This window comes from Pinus tabuliformis, chromosome 4_1 (assembly GCF_031772625.1).
Source record: "Pinus tabuliformis cultivar Carrire ecotype Pingquan chromosome 4_1, CPIR1, whole genome shotgun sequence".
In the NCBI taxonomy this organism is placed as follows: Eukaryota; Viridiplantae; Streptophyta; class Pinopsida; order Pinales; family Pinaceae; genus Pinus; species Pinus tabuliformis.
Window position 1 is genome coordinate 225,828,400 of NC_142303.1, and position 21,076 is coordinate 225,849,475.

Consider the following 21,076-nt stretch of genomic DNA (forward strand, 5'->3'; position numbering starts at 1 on the left):
GATCCATGTTACCTACAACCATATGACATGACTCTTTAATATTGAATATAAGCATACATACCTCATTTTCCTTTGGGTCATCCAGACTTCCTGTAGTAGCTCCCTTGATTGAAAAAGCTTCAATCCATTGCTCTGCCTCTTTTATGTCATCATACCATCATCCCATGAATTCCACAAGTTTGGAATTCTTGATGAAACACTTGCTTCCCCTCATGATCAGTGAACCTTTCAATGAAGATTCCATCAGAGAATCTTGAGGATCTAAAGTATCCCCATCAGCAGATGTTTCCTTTTGACAGATGTATGATGAACCTTGTACTAGATGACCTTGCCACTTATGTTTCCAATGAGATTCCCAAGAGCTATATCCTTGACTTCCATAGATTCTAACCATCTTTCATGCTTCTCTATGATGATGTCCCAAGCTCTTGCTTTCAATGCTTCTATGATGCCTTGATGCATCCCGTCATTTTTCTTAGTGAATCGTGATGGCCATATCTTACAACAGAAGGTTTAAGAACTTGAAAAGAACTTAGGTGAGGAAGACTATCTCAGTCATAGCAAAGATCTATTACTTCCTCTATCTTGGACTTCTTCTTTTCAGCTTCCTCCACTTCTTTGGTGATATGAGCTTCTTCTCTTCCTCTCTTGTTATTGTCCTTCTTGATCTCAGGACAATCTCTTTTGTAGTGTCCATATTCTTGACATCCATAACATTGAATCTTAGACATGTCCTTTTCTTTTTTCGAGAACCAGACTTTCCAAATTTTCCCTTTCTTGTCATTGAAGCATAAGATTGATTTTGCTCACCTGCTCCCACATAGATTTGGCCTTTAGTCTAGATTCTTCAATCTTGCACTATGACCATAGATCTTGGAATGGAGTAGCTTCTTTCTTCCCATAAATGCTTGAAGTAAAGTCACCCCACTCCTCTGGTAGTGCATTTAGTACAACTGTATTCATTTCTCTATCAGACATGACTTCTCCCAAATCTTGTAGTTGATCCCAGATTTCAGATATCCTCATAAAATATGAGGTTATTCCATCTTCCCTTGGCATCTTCAACTTGTAGAGTTCTTGCCTTAATGAGATGACTTCTCCAGCAATGCTTACAGAATACAACTCTACCAGTTTGTCATAGATTTCATTTGAAGTTTCGAGTTTGGATACATATGGGATGAGGGGATCATTGATGGATTCTATGAGAATCCTTTGAGCCCTAACTTCCCTTTTCATATACTTTGCAAGAGCTTGAGCATCTTCCTTTCTTGGTTTAGTGATATATCCTTTGACATGTTCCATAATGAGATTCAGATTTCTCCTTTTCTTCCATGCAAGATAATTTGAAGCCCCAACCAATTTGTTGCTTTCCTTGCAAAAATATGTTTTGACAGATTTAGATGTGGACATAAATATACTTACTTGATAGGATGATCCTTCTCCTCGTTGCTTTCTTGATGTTGATGATGATATAGAGAATAGAAAACTTCTCCCTGATGAAGATAGTTTTCTTCAATAATAATCCTTGATCTCACAGAGAGGGAGTCCCTTTTTAATGGTGAAGTCTTGTTGATGAAGATCAATGACGACTTCTTGATGATGTCTTCAAAGGTAGGAATCTTGTTTCAACGAGAGAGAGATTGCCTTAGAGTCTTGATGACAATGCCTTTTGATCTAGCTTCCTTTGGATGAATAGTCTTCAAAACACTTCAACTTGATTCGTAGATCTTTTCAACTTGAGTAGATGTAGGGTTTTGGCCTTCTTTTCTTGATGATGATCCCAATACTTCTTTGTAGACTTCTTTGATCTAGGGTTTTGATGCTTTCTTTGTAGATCCATGAATCATGAATCAAGTACTACAAAAATAATTTTTTTCATTTTTTCATCAATTACATAAAATCACAATTACACGTCATTATGAAGACCGAACCTAGTTACACTTTTCAACAGAAAGTAGTGTGTCATCTTTATGTCCTTCATCTCGAAGTCTAAAGGAAGCTCCTCCTTACACATCACTATGAACCTCTTAAATCCCATCGAAAAAAGATCATCCACATAGAGCACCAAGATGAGTGGATCACCATCAATAAGTACATAGTACAAGTCAGAATCTACCTTACTCTTGGTCAAGCCCAAGACAAGCAAGTACCCATCAATCCTTGAGTACCATGCTCAAGGTTCCTGCTTAAGTCTATACAATGCCTTCTTTAACCTACATACATGGGACTCCCTCCCATGCACCTCAAATCCCTAAGGTTGCTCAATATACACCTCCTCCTCAATTACCCCACTGAGGAAGGCAGTCTTCCCATCCATCTGATGTATCATCTACTCCATCTCTGAAGCAACGGAAATGACCACCTTGATCAATGCATATGTAGTGACAAGAGCAAAAGTCTCCTCATAGTCTACTCCCTCCTTCTGGGAGAACTCTTTCACCACAAACCTCACCTTATACTTCTTGACACACCATATACTGCATGTTTGACCCTTTAGATCCATCGAGAAGTGACCATTGACTTCCCCTCAAGCCACGATACAATCTCCCAAACATCATTCTTCATGATAAAGTTGTACTCCTCCACCATGGCATCCCTCCAAACCTATTGGTCCACTGCCTCCTCAAAAATAGAAGGCTCAAACTCATTGATGTTGCTCATCAAGGCCATGTAGCTAGAAAATCTCCTCGGCACATTACTCTCCCTGAAAGTGTTGCTAGGAGCCTACACATGCTCTTCAACATCCCTTAAAGTCAGCTTGGCCCATCTTGTCCTCCTCTTGGCAGAGTTCAAAGGAATATTCTGATCCTCCTGATCAAAAGATCGTGTCCCCGTTGTTGGTATTGTTTATCCTTCCTCGGTCTTTAGGGCCTCTCGCTCCCAATGCTCTGCCACTGTTGCCTCCAACCCAGGCAACCTCCTAAAGGTCCTACCCTCCTTGAATCTAACATCCCAAATGTCTTCATTTGTGGTGGATTGTAGACCCTATAAGCCTTTGAAGTCTTGTTGTATCCAACAAATATGCTTTTTTATGTTGAGGACTCCAGCTTAGTCATTTCCTCTGATGGTATGTGGGCACAAACTAGACTATTGAAGATCCGAAGGTGGCTCACATCAAGTTTCACTCCTATGAAAACCTCCTCAGGAGTCTTGTCCCCCAATGCCTTATAATAACTCCTATTCTACAAATACACAACTGTATTACAAGCCTCTACCCACAAGAACATAGGCAAATCTTGATCATGGATCATGGCCTTGGCTACTTCGATGATAGCCCTATTCTTTCTCTCTGCCACTCCATTTTGTCGCAAATTATATGGCATTGTCAACTCCTTTTTATTATTGCCTCCATCTAGATATTATTAAACTCGTTGGACGTATACTTCCCCCATTGTCTAATTTGAGAACTTTGATCCTCTTCCCCATCTAATTCTCCACAATAGCTTTGAACTCTTGGAACCAACTAAAGACCTCATCCTTGGCCTTTAGGAAGTATATCCATGTCCTCCTACAAAAATCATCTATAAATGTCACATAACAGCAATATCTAATCACAAAATCCATTGATATAGGACCACACAAACTAGAAAGAACAAAGTCCAACACACCCTTGGACTTGCTTTCACTACTTGGAAAAGCGGCCTTGGCATACTTGCCAAGTGCACATCACTTGCACACTACATCCTACTCTATATTGAACTCCAGAAGACCAATGACCATCTCTCGTAACAATGGTAAAGCTCTATAGTGCAGATGACCCATCTTCCTGTGCCACAACTCACATAGGTTGTCATTGTCATGCACTAGAGCAAGATACCTTCAAAATTTAAATTATTATTCAAACCCCAGCGACTGGGCAAGATACCTGTACTCAAATCACTCTTCAGAAGCTATCATCAATGGCTTTAGAAAAAATTATGCATGAAAATAACACATCTTACAATATTCCCGTGAAGAGTAACACCAGCAGATTTAACCCCAAAGTCTTTCTTTATTATCCAGAAAAAATATTACACCAAAGCTTCTTGCTAACCACACGACTCAAAAGTTGGATGAATTGACTGACGAATGACTTCCTATTTAAAGATAAATCCTCCAACGGCTAGTTCAAGTGATCCTCGTCAAAGCAATCTCGACCGTTGATGAAGATTAAAATTCCTTTTAATCTCATTTAGCAAAATATTTAAATATTTGGGGAAATTCGAATATTAGCAAAATATTTAATTTTTGAGTTAATTTCCCCAAAATTTTGACTTTGACTTAACCCCAGGGATCAAAGGTTTAAAATTTATCAAAATAATTAATTTACCTTAGTCCCTGGGCCTCTTAAAATTTAATTTTTAAGGACCGACGAATTTTGTCTTTGGAGAATTTAAATTTACTTAGAACCTAAAATTAATTAAATTTCTGGCTTAGGATTTTAATTAATTTTTTGTCAGAAAATTTAATTAATTAACCTATGAGGGGATAAATTATTTTTCCAACCCTCAAGACACTTTACATCATGATTTTCATATTTTTTTACATCACAAGGGGGAAAACCCATTTGTAATATACCCTCACAGACTACCCATTTCTGCGACACAAATATAATCCAGCAGACCAAGCAATTTGTAATAAAATAACCTAACCAAATAGTTAGGATTATTCCCAAATCACTTTTACATAGACTCGATCTAGAACACTAGGACTCACCTAAGATCCCAGTGATAAAATCCATTCCGGCTTTGGGGTAAGACTGAAGGAAAACTCTGTCGACCATCCGAGAATGGATCGGTGAGACAAAAAACCTCCCAGAATGTAGATCGTCACTAGAAAAGTAGGTTTACCTAGGCAATTACATACATGACACGGATCTGTTGAGATTATTTACATCATATATATGCAGAGTGGGTTTACATTATAACATGATGATCAGGTTGATGATGATAATTGAACGGCATGGACACATCGATCAGGCACTATCCCTTTTGCGAAAAAAAAGGGGGTACTGCTATGGGTCGTTGACACATAGTGGTCAATAGTCCTCATCGTCATCAACCTGTTGGTCAGCCCAACTACCAACTAGCTTAGACCAGTGATGCAGGAATCGCCCCCCCCCCCCCCCCGGATCCAAACCCGGAACCGCGGATCGGAGCGAAGCGTCCCGGAATCCAAGTTGGAAGCGCGGATCGGAGGAGGAGGTGGCGCGGATCCGTTTAAAAAATGCGATTCCTGGCATTTTGGGTTGCGGCCGCCCGGAACCGCGGATCGGAGGGCGGTTCGGGCACGGGGTGGCGCCACGCTTCCGGCCCGGAACCGCACGCCACCCAGGCGCTTCCGGATGCAACCCCGCGGCAGCGGATTTTTAATTTATTTTTTTTAAATTTGTTTTAACATGTAACTTAACTAGCATGAGGGGGTGGGTTAGGTGAGTTTAGGGTGAGTCTAGGGTGACTTTAGAAAAGAATAAAGCCCCCATTCTCTTCTCATTTTCTCACTTTGAGTTTATGAGAGTTGGAGAAGAGAAGAGAGGAGAGGAGAAGAGAAGAGAGGAAAGGAGAGGAGAAGAGAGGAGAGCTTGGAGGAGTGAAGAAGGAGGAGCTAGGAGAAGGAGGAGGAGCTAGGAGAAGGAGGAGGAGCTTGGAGCAAGAGCTTGGAGGACTTCATCTACAAGAGCTAAAGAGGTAAGTTCAAACCCCAAACTCCCTTGTTTTTTTGAAAAAAAAATTGTATTTTTCTCCTCCCTCTCCTACTCTTTCCCATTGTTTCTACTTGCTCCTTTATTTACAGGTTGTCCACCACCTATATCCATATTCCAAGATGGTGTTCTTTTGGCTTCTATGTATCATTCCACTCTTGGTTTTAATGATGGCAAGGGTGAGGAATAGAGGGGAAGAGGAAGGGGATGAACTTGGTCCTAATAGTAGTGACCCAATGTATGATGAGGAGGAAGGGTTTGAAGAGGAAGGGGATGAACTTGAAGAGGACACTGAAGCACAAGATGGGAAAGGTACATCAAATCCCTTGTGGACCTTTGTGACCAAACTTGAAGGGGGAAAGGGTGGTGGATCTTACAAATGGATGTGCCCTCATGGTTGTCATGGAGGAAAACCATATACGGGTTCATATACCCGTCTGAGGAGGCATCTTTGTGGGGTGCTAGACAGTGATGAAAAAAAGGGTTCCGTGGGGGTAACCATTTGCCCAAACATTTCAAGTGAACAAAGACAAAAATACATCAAATTAGAGATGGCTGCACAAGGAAAAAACAAGAAACAAAAAACTCATTCTGAATCAAGTGCAACCTCTAAATTTGGTAGTTGCCCATCTCCTCATGGTACTTTTGCAACCTCTGGAGGTAGAAAAACAATAGGGGATTTCCTTAATGTTACTGGGAGGGATGATGTGGATGGAAAGATAGTCCGTTTTCTTTGTGCTTGCGGTGTACCATTCAATGTGCTTCGCTCTCCCTATTGGCATGAAATGGTAAAGGCCATCAATGAAGCCCCAAAAGGATACAAGGCCCCCAACTATGAGAAAGCTAGAACAGTGTTATTAGAAAGAGAAAAAGCTAAGGTTCAAAGAGCTTTGACACGTTTTACACATGAGTGGGTGGATTCTGGGGTATCCATTGTATCAGATGGGTGGACAAATATTAGAAACCAACATTTGATAAATGTTCTTGGTGTTTCTTCTAGTGGTGCAGTATTTATTGCATCTCATGACTCCTCCTCCATCAGTGCAACTGCACCAAACATTGCAGATCTCCTATTGAAATCAATCAAAGATGTTGGTCCGAATAATGTGGTTCAAGTGATCACAGATAATGCAGCAAATTGTAAGTTAGCAGGAAAAATTATTGAGCGTACTCATCCACACATCTTTTGGTCTGGGTGCCTGGTTCACACATTGAACCTTTTGATGCATGATATTGTGAAACACAAAGAATGTGGGTGGATTGCTGAGGTTTACAGGAAAGGGAAGCAGCTCATTAAATTCATCACAGGGCATACAAGGGTAAACTACTTCTATGGCACTTACTCCAAGTTGCAATTGCTTAAAATTGCAAAGACAAGATTTGCTAGTTATTACCTCACCTTTAGGCGGCTAGTGAAGGTGAGACAAGCTTTAACTAATCTGGTGTGTGCTGAAACATGGGATGAAATTAACAATGACACAGATGGTGCTAATGAAGTCAAGGACACTGTTCTTGACAGTTACTTTTGGTCACAGGTTAAATATGTTTTGCAATTCACCAAACCAATTTATTACATGATCAAGTTTGCAGATTCAGATCGACCAGTAATTGGGGAGGTGTATGAGCAAATGGATAGCATGTTGGGGCAGATTAAAGACATTGTTGAGCCTAGAGATACCACCTTGTACAATTATATTCGTGAAGAGGTGGTAAAACGATGGGATATGCTAAATGTTCCATTGCATGCATTAGCATATGTTTTGACACCTAAATACTATCATCCATCATGGCTTTCAAAACCAGCACCTGGGGGGGGAGTCAGGAGAAAACCACACCAAGATAAAGAGGTTCACGAAAAATATATGGCTGCATTGAGTAGATTAATCCCTGATGAGGAGGAGGCTGCATTGGTACGGAGACACGTGAGCAACTATACGAGCAGCACTGGTCCATTTTCGAGCATGCATGCAATTCAAGATCGAGAGAATTTTTCTGCTCTTGAGTGGTGGAACATGCATGGAGGGCCTACTCCACTTCTACAGAGTTTGGCATTGCGGGTGCTATCACAGGTGGTAAACACTTCTTCTGCAGAGAGGTGTTGGAGCTCTTATTCTTTCATCCACAGTGTTAAAAGGAACAGGTTGAATTTAGACCGGGCAGAGAGCTTGGTTTATGTTCATTACAACTTGCGATTGTTGTCCCATTACTGTGAAGATGCAAAGTCTAATAAAGACTTGTTGACTTGGGACAAGAATCCAGAGGAACCCAATTTGGAGGATGGAGTGTTGCGACTAGAGCAATTAGAGGATTCTCTTATCCAGGTATGTCCATTGTGGTATGAATTTTCCAATTTTCCCTTATAAAGAATTCATGTTTTTAATTTTTTTGTTAACTAGTGTTTTTTTTTTGCATGAATTTTTTGAGCGATTCTAGGATGATGACACGGGTGTTGATATGCCACCACCCCCACCCCCATCTGGTCCCTTGGTTTCTACTAGAGGAGGTTCTTCTTCATCAGTTCCAGTGCCACGACTTACACAGGGACCATCTTCTTCATTGCCACCACGTGGAGGCCCGCCATCACGTTCTATTCGTGGTGGAAGGAGGAGAGATTAGTAGATATATTCACAATCTACTTCTTTTTGTCATAGATTACTCATTAGACTTGTAGACTTGTGAATTTGAATTTTGAACCTTTTTGGCTTGGCGGTGACCAAGTGACATATTTTGTAAACATTATTATTTGAATTTTGGACATGACAAATGTTGACAGTTGCTCACTTGCTAGATAAATCATAATATGCTCTATGTTTTATGTTTTATAATATGCTTAAATGTTTTATGTTTTATAATATGCTTAAAAATTTGATGTATGTTTGTAATAGCTAGAATATAGATGATTGTTGTACATACTAGTAACTACAATGGAATCATGGATGCCATATCTATCTTGATTTATGCAAAAATATGCATGTTTTCATGTCTTCTACAATTAATTTGGTATTTGGGATGTTTGTTTTGAGTATAAATGCAAAAAAATATAAAAAAATATATATATATAGCAGACGCTTCCGCGGACGCTTCGCTCCCTAGATTTTTGGAAAATGACGCTTCCGCGCTCCGCGCTTCCGCTTCGCGCTTCCGCTTCGCTCCCGCTTCGTGCAACATTGGCTTAGACTGAAACTGAGACACTAGCTGCGGCTCCATCTTGAGAGCTCTATCCTGCTCTCACTCAAGCATCACTTCTCTACTTTGTGCACTACCAACCTTGTTGCTCAAGGTTGCACCTATCTCTACCTGCAACTTAGAGAGATTCTTCACCCTCACACCTATCTGCTTCTTACATCCAGAAGCTAAGTGTTGGAGGTACACCTTACCTCTGTTGAAGATAACATCATATCCCTTGTCCTCAAATGTAGCTACTAAAACAAGATTCTACCTTAATCCTGGAACATAAAAAACATCTATGAGATGAAGGGAATTACTTGACTCCCTCTGAAAGTTGACAGTACGAACTCCTCTAGCTACATACTGACCATCATCTCCTAGCTCAATCTGAACCTGCATGTCCTTCTCTTTCAGGTGGCTGAAACTCACGCTGCTCTCAGTGATGTGCAAGGAAGCTCCTAAATCAATATACCACGTACTATTATCTGCTCAGCTTGCCATGCAAGCTATAAACGAGAAATCCTTCTCGAATTGGGCAGAAAAGTCATCTACCTCCGCCAATGCAGCAGCATGATTCTTCCCAACCCCCTTCTTACCAAGACACTTAGAAGAATAGTGTCCAAACTCATGGAAATGGAAGCACTTGATATTACTTAGATCCTTCTTCTTGCCCTTTTCATTGAACCCAGCCTCTCATTGGCCCTTCTTGCCCTTAGTCTTGCTACCATTGCCTGTCAGGACACAATTCTCCTCGGCCTCTGTCATAATTGATCTCCCTTCTTTGGTTCCTCTTTGGATCTCTTCCTGTATGCACTCAGTCCAAAACCTTTCCCACTTTGGAAAATTCTCTCTCCCACTAACAGCATCCTGGAACCCTTTCCACGACTTGTGAAGTCCAAGGCAAAACTCACAAGATCATGATCACATACAACCTCGCCCACCCCGCCTAGTTCATCTCGTACCTTAGTGAACCTTGACAAATATGAGATGTTGGGCTCATCCTTGCTCATCCAGATACTCCTCAACTTCTCCGTAAGAGCAAGCTTCCTGGCATCACCATTACTCTGATATAACTTCGGGATTGTATCTTACATCTCATACGTTGTCTTCTTCTCATGGATATGAGGCACTATATGATATTTGACCTCTTCTAGAATGATCCTCCTTGCCTTGATATCATTCCTATTTTGTTGGGCCAATTGTTGGGGGTCTTGACGTGGTGTTATCGCCTGCTTGATGTACTCTCCCACCCCATTATCTTCCAGCACTATCGTGATCCTCCCTTTCCAAGCTATGAATTTCAATGCTCCCTCTAGATAGTGATCTGCTCTCAACCCTTGGTAAGCCATACCGCTTCCCCTAAGAGCTCTCTAAAAAAAGTTGCCCACTAACAGTCTTGTAGTCCTTCACAAGAAGTTGTACTTAGGGCTCAAATAATTCTGCCTCTCCTATCAGTCTTGTAGTCCTTCACAAGGACTGAACTTAGGGCTTCTTCTGGCAGCCCTCTAACAATCTTCCAACCTGTACACGAGCTGCCCACTTCTGTCCAAACAGGACCTCTACCAACTTAGCATCAACACGATACTTGAAAGGAGGAATATCATACCTGAAGGATCAACTTCTTTCTCAATTCTTTTGGACATGCACTTGTACAAGTATCAGCAACCTTTGGCCCTGGTTACGGCTGTTGTGGCAGCTGCTACAGCCCTCCTCTCAGCATTTTATTGCCTTCAACACCTACGTTGAGCCTTCTTCTAGCACCCTTTCCACCTGCGTTGTGCCTGGGTTCTACTCAGCCACTATAGCAGCTTCTTTTGAGGCCTTATTGCCCTCCCAAATCTCTATTACAGGAGCTTGGTCTATCTCCAAGAGACACAGAGCTATTATGGCATGTTCTGAGGAGAATATGCCCACTAATCTTGCACAGAAAACCTTCCAAACTTCAACCTTGTCACACAGCCACCAGTTGCCCAATCTCGGCTGCCCTGAAAGACAAGAAGAAACACTATCTCAGCCTCCTTTCACTTCAGACCAGCACCTAAGGGACTCGTCTGCCACAGAACTTCTTTTCCTTGCATGATGCACTTGTGATGATCTTAAAGCTCCGATACCATGTAGAGTTTCCACAAAATTTTGATTTGCTGATAAGAGCAATCGGAAAAACACTTTCTTTTCTTACAAACGCATAATTTCTCTACTCAATTTGCAGCAGAATTAGGAACAGAAATAAAACACAGTTGCACAATTCAAGACACTAAATTATTTATAGGGAACCCAACTGAGAAAACCCTCTGCTTGACGAGAATTTTATTGATAGCAAAAACTGAGCAATTGATCTCTTACAAAAATACAACTGTTTCAATCTGAAGGGCACACTTGTCTTTCCTGCTTCATCTAAGCTTGAAACCCTGGCAAGACCGCTGATCTCTGCTACCCTCTACCAACCTGTGCACAAGCTTCTCTTGGCACACCTTTCTCTCACAAGCTCCGCACAAACTTGTGCTTCCTATTGCTTGGTCTCACCAACTCGTGCTCACCAAAACAATGACCAAATTGTGCCTTCGTTCCTCCTTTTAAAACAATTCAAATGGCTAAGTTTAGTGAGTTTCTAATTAAGGAGTTTGCTTTTGTGATTGATTGAGTTAGCATGAGTTAACTGCTGATGTCAAGTCAACCACTTGAAACTTGATCACTTGTGTTTTTCCCCAATCAACTCACACTAGAAAATCAAGAACTTGACTTTCAATTTCAACACATCAGTTAACTGCATCCTAACTCGTCCTAATTTTTAGGGACTGATTCTTAATTATAGGAAGTCGAGTCATGCACAAGAAGGAACTCGTTCTAGCTCCTATAAAAAGACACAAATCAAGGAACCCTTTTCTCGCTAATATTTTCAACAACAAATTCTCCTTCATTAAATTCTCTTTTGCAAAATTAGGGGTTCCTTTACCAAGGAAATTGGCTTTCAAAATTACATCAGAAATAAACCTGGAAATATTCAAAAAATCCCAGCAGCAACAATCTCCTTCTCCCACAAGTGTCAAAACACCCTATTCAGCCTCCCACATATGGTTGATCATGTCCTTGCACTTTGGTAAATTTCTGTAACTCTTTTCCTATGCCTTTAGCCTCTCAAGACTGCAATCAACTCTCACAGGTCTGTTGGAATCTCTCCAAATGAATATGTCAACATCCTCTCCCTTAGGCTCCTTTTTATAATTTCAAATTGAACAAACTCCCTTTTTAACCCTTAATATCGAAAGTAATAGACAGCTAGGTTAAATCCTAACCCACTTAGATCAATGGATGAGATTAGATCTAAAACACTATTAGCCAACATTAATCAATTAAATTAAGTAATGTGCTTTTCAAAAATCTTATTAATTACCCCTCCCAACAACCACCTAAAGAGGACTTTTTCTGCATGCAAGACACTAGCATATGCAGAAGACCTTCCAAAGGTACAAAATCAACAAGTCTTGCTCATAGAAGCCATACAAAAACTCATAACTATTGAAGATTATATAAGCTAGATATGACTCCAATGCATCAATATAGATCCCAAAGAGTGTGAAGGAGAGAAAGAAACACTCTTTGACCCTTATAGTGCCTCTAATGAAGTCTGAGACAACACAAGCAATGCGCAAATGACAGAACCAACTAGTAAAGTCTCATGATGGTAACTAAAAATGTCTCTCAAATACCAGCCTTACATAACCTTTGTAACAAGGCCTCTCTTAAGATTGATTCAAATGCATCCACTTGTCATTGATTGCCTCAGGCATACGTAACAACAAAAAATAAATAATTGATCTCCCAGATGGGCTCTATGTTGAAATTTCTAACTCTAACACGTTAGAAATCCCTACTGCATTATCTAGCTTAATTTCTCCTACTTCATTCCATTAACAAGTTATTTATAAATATAAATACTGAAATAAACACAAATGCAGCCTTAACTCATATATAGATCAGCGACTGAAATAACTGAGACAAACACAAAAGGGACACCGTTATTTTTGGACAAATTTTCCCTGGAAAAATCCAAAGTGGGAAAATCGATGCAGCAGATCTGAGGGTTTTATTATTATGCAGTTTCTGAATACAACTAGAGTGCCAGAAATGGCTCACCCAACAGAGAATGACCTTGATAGTAGTACCTATCCTCGGAGACAGATATTCCAGCTTATCAATCATCGAATGAACGATCCCACAGCAACAATGGCAGCTCCTTAGCTAGACAACGAAAGCTACTCCAAGCTTCTCTACTGCTCTGTGTCACTTTGCAGGGACTGCATCACCCTTCTCGGCTCACCAGCACTCAGTCTGCCCCACGAAAATCACCCCAGCGCTGCCTCTTGGCCCTGCGTCAGCTCTGCTAGCCTCTGCACAGCTACTGAAGCCTCTACGTCAGCCCTCAAACCCTCTACATCACCCAAGTTGGCTTCTTCAGCCTCTGCGTAGCTCCCAGCTACCTCTGTGTAGCACCCAGCTGCCTTTGCGTCAGCCTCTCAGGGCTATGCGTTTTCTCTCTGGCATTATCTCTAACTCTCTGCTATGTGTTCTCGGCCTCGTGTCGAACTGCCCCTTGCTGCAACCACTGTTTTTAAAAACGGTCGGCTCGGAACCGACTCGACAGAGTTGGTCCGAGCCAAGCCTCCCAACAACGACCCGGCTTAGGAAACGGTTCAGCCAGTCGGGTTAATACCGAGTCGGCCGAGTTGTTAGACAACTCAGCCGGCTCGGTATTAACCCGGCCAGCTCGGCCAAGTCCGTATTAACCCGGCCGGGTTACGTACAGCGGCCCAACAACCCCAAAAAAAAAAGCGATTTTTTAAAATTATTTAGTGTGGGGGACTCCAAAACACTTTAGTTTTTGTTTATTTGGTCTTTGAGGTCCATTCTCTCCTAAACACTATTTAACTCACCCAACCCCTCTCATTTCCTCACAGCCATCTCATGCATTTGAGTGAGAATTTCAGTGAGAGTTTGTGAGGTTGAGTTTGTTTTTGGAGCAGCAGTGAGGAGTTTTGGGCAAGCATTGTAGCTGGAGTGAGGACCTTCTTGGGCAGCCATTTGGAGCAGCATTGAGGAGTTGGTTTCTTGGAGCAAGCTTGAGGAGGCAGTTTGTGCCTGGAGGTATTTTTTTTCACTTGTAGAAATTTGTTTTTGCTTATTAAATTTTATGTGCAAATCTTGAAATCCTAAAGAGTTTTTTTTGTGAAAGAAATGAACATTGAATCAATGTTTTTTTTTTTCATTTTCAGATTTTATTCTTTCATTTCCAAGTCAAAAAATGGCACCTAGAGTGAAAGATGCTACTTGGGCATATGTTGAAATGGTTGATAGTCAAATGCATTGCAAATTTTGCCATAGGAAAATTAAGGAAGGTCCTGGGGGCATTAATAGGCTGAAACAACACTTGGAGGGGATTAGAGGCCAAATTACTCCATGTACCTCACCAGAAATTGGGGAGATTAGGAAGGATTTGTTAGCTAGCTTTGAGAAATTTAAAAAAAAAAAGGCTAGGCAAAAAGAGTTAAGAGGCTGAAATTGGGAGGAAAAGGAATATACAAAAAATGATGGCTACCAACCCCCATTTTGATTTTGAGGGTTCTTCCTCTATCCCTTGTACTAATGCATCCAACCCCTTCCGATATGTTCCTCCATCTTTTGAGTCTATTCAAGAAAAGGGAAAGGGTAGAATGAAAAAGGGTGATATGAATATCAAAAGTTATTTCACTCCCTCCTCTCCATCAGATGCACATGGTCCTCAAGCTAGTAGAAGTCAAATGCAGCCCACTTTAGATAACCATTGGAAGAAAGAATTGAGGGGGATTGCTTGTGATTACATAGCTAGATGGTGGTATGACGCTAATATCCCCTTGAATGCTTCTCGTTCACCATATTATGAGCCTATGTTTGATGCCATACATGTTGCTGGAAAAGGCTTCAAAGGCCCTACTATGCATGAGCTAAGGGGGTATCGTTTGCAGAAAGAAATTTTATCCATTAATGACTATTTGAAAGATTTCAAGGACTCATGGGCAAGAACAGGATGTACCATCATGTCAGATGGATGGATTGATCAAAGAAACCATACCATCATAAACTTTCTTATCTTTTGCCCACAGGGAACCATGTTTCTAAAATCAGTTGATGCATTTGATAAGGTAAAAGATGGGCAATTTTTGTTTCAACTATTGGATGAGGTTGTTGAGGAGGTGGGGGTGGCGGGAGTGGATAATGTTGTTCAAGTCATCACAGATAATGCCTCTAACTATGTTCTTGCTGGTAAACTGTTAGAGGAAAAACACAAGACCATCTTTTGGACCCCATGTGCTGCACATTGCATAGACCTCATGCTTGAGGATATTGGAAAATTAGATTGGGTCAAAAACACTGTAGATCATGCCAAAAGCATAACAAAATTTATCTATAATCATTCATGGATTTTGAGCCTCATGAGGAAACACACAGGGGGCAAGGATATTATTAGGCCTGCCATCACTAGATTTGCTACTCATTTTTTGACATTGCAATCTATGCTTTCACAACATAGAAACTTGCAAAAGATTTTTTCCAGTGAAGAATGGAATCTAAGCCAATGGTCTCACAAACTGGAAGGCAAAGAATTGAAAAAGAAAGTTAATGAAGAAATATTTTGGAGAAAGGCAGTAGATACTGTGAAGCTTGCTAAGCCACTGGTTAAGGTGTTGTGGTTGGTGGATGGGGAAAGATTGGCTATGGGCTTCATTTATGAGGCTATGGATCAAGCAAAGGAGCAAATAAAGAGGGCATGCAAGGATAAAGTGGCTAAGTATGGGCCCATTTGGGAAATCATTGATGAAAGATGGAACAATCAACTCCATCACCCTTGGGTATTTTTTGAACCCACGGTATCATTATAAAGCTAAGGCGACAAGAGCTTTGAGGGGGAGGTTAGAGATGGACTGACTGACTGCATTGGTAGCATGATCCCATTGGAGTGTGATCAGCTGGAGATACACCGACAAGTCACAACCTTCACCAATGCCTCAGGTACCTTTGGGAAGAACCTAGCAAAGATTGCAAGGGAAGCAGATGAGCCAGGTAAACAAAAATTTCAATTTTCAAACTCTTAATACTTTTTTTGCTAAATCGTTTATAATTTGAAAGTTGAATATAATTTGTAATTTTGTTGAGCTAACTCATTACACTCCTATGTTTTTTGCAGCACAATGGTGGGAGGCTTTTGGTAGCCATTGTCCTAAATTGCAGAAGTTTGCAATTCATATTTTGAGTCAAACTTGCAGTGCTATTGGGTGTGAGCGCAATTGGTCTGTCTTTGAGAGGATTCACACAAAGAAGAGAAATCGTTTGGATCAAAAACGGTTAAATGATCTAGTCTATGTCCAATACAACCTCCGGCTCAGACGCAACCAATTGCTGAACAAAAGACCTGATTCAGATCCCATTGTGTTGGAAGACATTGATCCAACATCAGATTGGGTAGTGGAGAGTCATCCAACAGAGTTTGCTTCTGATGAGGATATGGATTATGAATTACAGACGATAGCATCACTCGAACATAATGTTCAGTTGAATGCAGATCCTGATCCACTTGTACCAGCCTCAGCCTCACAGCCAGCAAGTCCTCCAGTTGTAGGCGCTTCCTCTGCTCAGCCACGACAGAAGCGCATATCTCGTCTATCTCAGCTTGCATCTGCTACACAGCCTGCTAGTGCTACCACTTATACAGTTGCAGTTGGAGATGATGACAAGGAGGAGCCACTGGGCCCCTGTCTGACTCTGATGATGATCCAGAGATTGATCCACATGATCTTGGCTCCTCTGGCAGTAGCCAATAGCACTGGTCACAGTTTACTTTTGTTGTAGAGGCCATTTCTAGCCTCCTTGGTTATGTGTTTTTGTTTTGATCTCTATATCATGATTCATGATCATGTATGTATTGGACAATGCATTGGGTGTCATTTTGATATAATGGATATATTCATGAGCCTACTTTGATCATATGTTGTCTTCTATCTATATTCTAATGTTGTGTGTTTAGAAACATGAATGAAAATCTTTAAAATTATGTTTTTTATAAATTAAAAAAAAAAAAAAAAAAAAAAAAAAAAAAAAAAATTAATGTATTTTTTACAACGACCGAGTCATTGAAATCGAGCCGACCAAGTCAATACCGAGTCGGAGTCAGAGTCGACCCTCAGCCGAGTCCAAGTTTTAAAACAATGGCTGCAACAGATCACTAACTCGATTTTCTCAGCAAAACCCTGCTCCAGAAAATCGAACTGACTGATCAATATGGTGTGTCTCCAATTGACCCTCAAGCCTCCTCTTATACTTTTCTTGTTGAGTCTTCAACGGTCGAGATTAAGTCCCTAATCAACGGCTAAGATTAGATTTGGCTTGGTCCATGTCATTTAGAACATTCTCACCCAGTTTTATATTAATACCCATTAATATTTTTCCTAAGTTTAGACCTAGGAACCCCATTAAAAATATTAATTATTTTAATATTTTTCCGACTGGGTGGAATTTCCCCAAACCATTTCTGGGTCTTGAAGATCTTATGTGCCTTAGCCTCTCCGCCAATTTTCATGGCTAGAACACATCCGATGCTACCACAACTCAATACTCTAGTTATGTAGGTCCACAACAAAACTATGATGTGCCCCAAAACCTCCCATTTGAAAAGATATAGACATCTCTAGCCTGAATAGTGAAAGAATGTAGAGACGAAGCCTCCCAAGTCCTAGTAAACTTCCCTGTGATCTCATCAAAAATGGGATATTTGAAAATGAGGTGCTCCTCCAACTCACTCCATTACAAGTGGCATAGTTGGCAAGTCCTACAAGGTGTTGGATGTGGTGATCTGTCTCCTTCCTAAAAAAATAAGAAGCGCCACTATATATGGATTGCCAAATAAAGACTTGGGGGGCTCACCAAGTGAGACTGAATTGTCGAGAATAGCGAACAATTATGTCACACCATTGCAAGGAAGATATGAGGTGTGACATTTTCCTCTACTTCCTTGTTGACTCGGCATAGAAAGATAGGATAATTTTATTAATGTCTGATGAATGACCACAAAAGTAGGTAAATGGGACTGAAGAGTACAACTAGTATGAATACAATGTAGGAGTGCCAACGCAACCGCTAGAAAAAGGCAAAAAATAATACAAAGAAAGAAACCTGCATGAGTATAACAGCAAAACATATGTATAAAGCCATTACCAAAGTACGATGAAACAAAACACTAAGTGAGCTTGTCAAGAAATAAATGCCAAAAATAGAATTTTGAAAATATAACGTTAAAAAATCAGTACACAGGAATCCAAGTCAGGCCCACAACTTTCCAAAAAGAAAGATGCAAAAGCAAATTGTTTTGTGAAAATCTATCAATATTCCAAAAAGTAGAAAAACTTAACTACAAAAAGTTCTATCAGAGCAGGGTGAAATCTGAGTTTTGGAGATTAAAGTGCAAGCCAAAGCCTTTCCAACTATAGTTCATGGAAGCCAAACAAACACTGATTGCTCACATCTAAGATAAAATGGTCTCATTTCCAGTTTTACTCGACTATTGGTACTAGATAAGACAAACAATTATATCATTGTCCAATGAATGACCACAAAAGTCAGTCAACGGGAGCGCAAGTGCAACTACTAGAATTGTCAAAAATAATATAAAGAAAGAAACCTACATAAGTATAACATCAGAACATATGTATAAATATATAAAATCGTGACAAAGGTACAGTGTTACAAAATACCAAGAGAGTTTGGGCAACTCAAGAACCTGTCATGAGAGAGAGAGAGAGATCGAACAATGTGACCAATGATGTCAAGATCTCCTGAGTCTGATGGTCAAGGGCAAAGGGGACGAAAGGGGCAAATAGAGCACTAGTTCACTGTCAGGGTCCTCCAGAACCATCAAGGGGCCCGACTGTAAAATCTGGGGGGGGTGTACAAGCAAGGGATACTCCTAACATTTGACGTCAGAAGAAGGAATCTCCGAATGGATCTCTAGCTGTTCCTCTGGGACTGGTAGGCAGTCCGACAAATGGGAGGTACTCTACTCTGAGACTGTCTGGAGATGATCTCTCTAGCACTCTCAGAACATGTGGCCTGATGTGTGAACTGGTACTGACGAGCCAGTCTCGACAGTATCGATTGGCCTTCCTAAGAGGGAGGCTGAGAAGGAACACAAGGTCTCACCATTCTCCAGTCTGGCACACTGGGGAACTCTGCCTGCTGTTTGTTGCTTCGATTTGATGGATCAACAAGGAAGTATGATCTGTTTGTTCAGGATTCCATGAAAATGTCAATTTTCTCAAATCTGGGAACTTTTCAGTACACTTTCAGTTTTCAAGAAAAACCGAAGGTGGAGGAAGGAAAAGTCCACTCAGTTTTCTTCAAAACTGAAAGTGGTTTTCAAGGAAAACTGAAGGTGGAGGGAAAACCCACTCAGTTTTCTGAAAAAACTGAAGTGGAGTATGTTTTTCATCAACAGGTAAAATAGTTCAACAAAAGCAGGGAAGGACTTCAAATGCCCAATATTATGATAGAAATGAAAGGTATCATCATGCCACTTTTCACAAGTTTTCTCTGCAGATCAAGCAAGAAACAGTACACTTTCAGTCTTCCAAAAAACTGAAAATGTACTTTTAAGTTTTAAGTATACTTTCAGATGTTTAGGAAAACTAAGAGTGGACTTTCAGCCTTTTAGAAAAATTAAAAATGGATAAGTGACGATGAAAATGTGAAAAGAAGGGATGAAGGGTTGAAAGAATCTATAACGCCATCAACAATGAAATAAGCATACAATAATATCATACATATCATATGAAAAAAGGAAACTTCAACGACAAAGAGACTAGCTCATTAGATTATTATCGTAATTTTAACAAATGAATAAAAGACGTAAAACTGGTCATGAAAATCAAGGAAGAGTTTTTTAACAAGATATTCAAGCAACAAAAGGTTTTGTATGTTTCCAACCTCCATAGAAAATCTTTAAAAAAGCATTGCATTTCAAATGTTTTCAACAAAACAGATGGTATTTTTTAGATATTTTTAACATTAATATGCAACCATATAAGAATATTACCATTTAATCATAAAAAAAGATGTGAAAAATAATTAGCATTAAGATCCATTTGACAGTTATGTGATACTCTAACTGACATAATTTAGAACATCCATATTTCACCTAAAGTAATGCCAGAGATGCATGATACAAGCATATAATGTGAACAAAGGCAGACTTTTGTTGACACTTTTTGTTGCATGATATATCAATATAAAATGGACATAATTTAAAGTTACCTGCAAATTTCTGACTTTGATTTTTCTGCTCCATCAAAGGAAAAGTGGTTTCCAAAATAAATTTCCCTGAATAAGCCTGAATAGTGCCTTTCAACCCAATCAATTGTTTGCTGCTTTATTACATTTTGACGAGACCTATTACAGGCACTCCATTCAATGAGGATGGACCTTGAAATAAAATAAAAAAGATTCAAAATACCAGTCAATTACTTACGTCGCAATCGAGAAATGGCAAAATGATCTCAACTGAAGGAGAGCTTGGTATGCACCCGGAATCGGATGGATCCCCTCTCTGAAGTGTTTGGATTTAAAAAACTCATGAACACGAACATTGGCTGCCAAAACCCACAAATCTCTTTCAGAAGAATTCTCGTACCAACAATAGCATAGAACCAAGTAGAAGATATTTGCCACTTCACAATTACAACAAAATTCATGGAATCACATCAAAGTGCCATTGCCCAATGAATATAATATGTATGTAGGTCGAGCAATGACTGTTCCCCATAATACCATAGAAAGAACATTTAATACAATTTGCCATAGGGGTTCAAACATATGTGAATCCTACATTTGACCGACTCATATGGCTAAAGTACACAAAATCTTGGTAGTGAAAAACTAGCAACTAAAGGAAACAAAACCCCTGTGCATGCACAATCAAAGAAGCTCTAACCTCTTAACACTTTTTCATTGAAATATTATCTTTCTAGTGTAACCAACTCAATCACGTTGATAGCAAATGGAAAACCACTAGAACATGACCACAGAAAAGATATCATATACAAGACACATTAGAATCTGATATCATCTGGGGAGAAATATGAGAGAGGAAAGACCTTGTATTGCAGCTTCAAAAAGAAGAACTTGTCCATTCGGGGGCTAAAAATACCT

General features: G+C 40.1%; 1 protein-coding gene across 2 annotated transcripts in view; it reads right to left on the bottom strand.

Annotated features, from left to right (window-relative positions):
• The window catches only part of LOC149175056 (uncharacterized), a 200,127-nt gene that overhangs the window by 70,545 nt on the left and 108,506 nt on the right, over positions 1-21,076 (bottom strand). The window contains exons 4-5 of one of the 2 annotated variants that reach the window (XM_089419505.1): positions 20,397-20,517; positions 20,183-20,317 (exon numbers count right to left, since the gene is read on the bottom strand). In XM_089419505.1, the coding sequence (XP_089275631.1) occupies positions 20,183-20,317; positions 20,397-20,517 (256 nt within the window). The remainder of the gene's footprint in view (positions 1-20,182; positions 20,318-20,396; positions 20,518-21,076) is intronic. The other variant, XM_089419506.1, reaches the window with a different exon arrangement.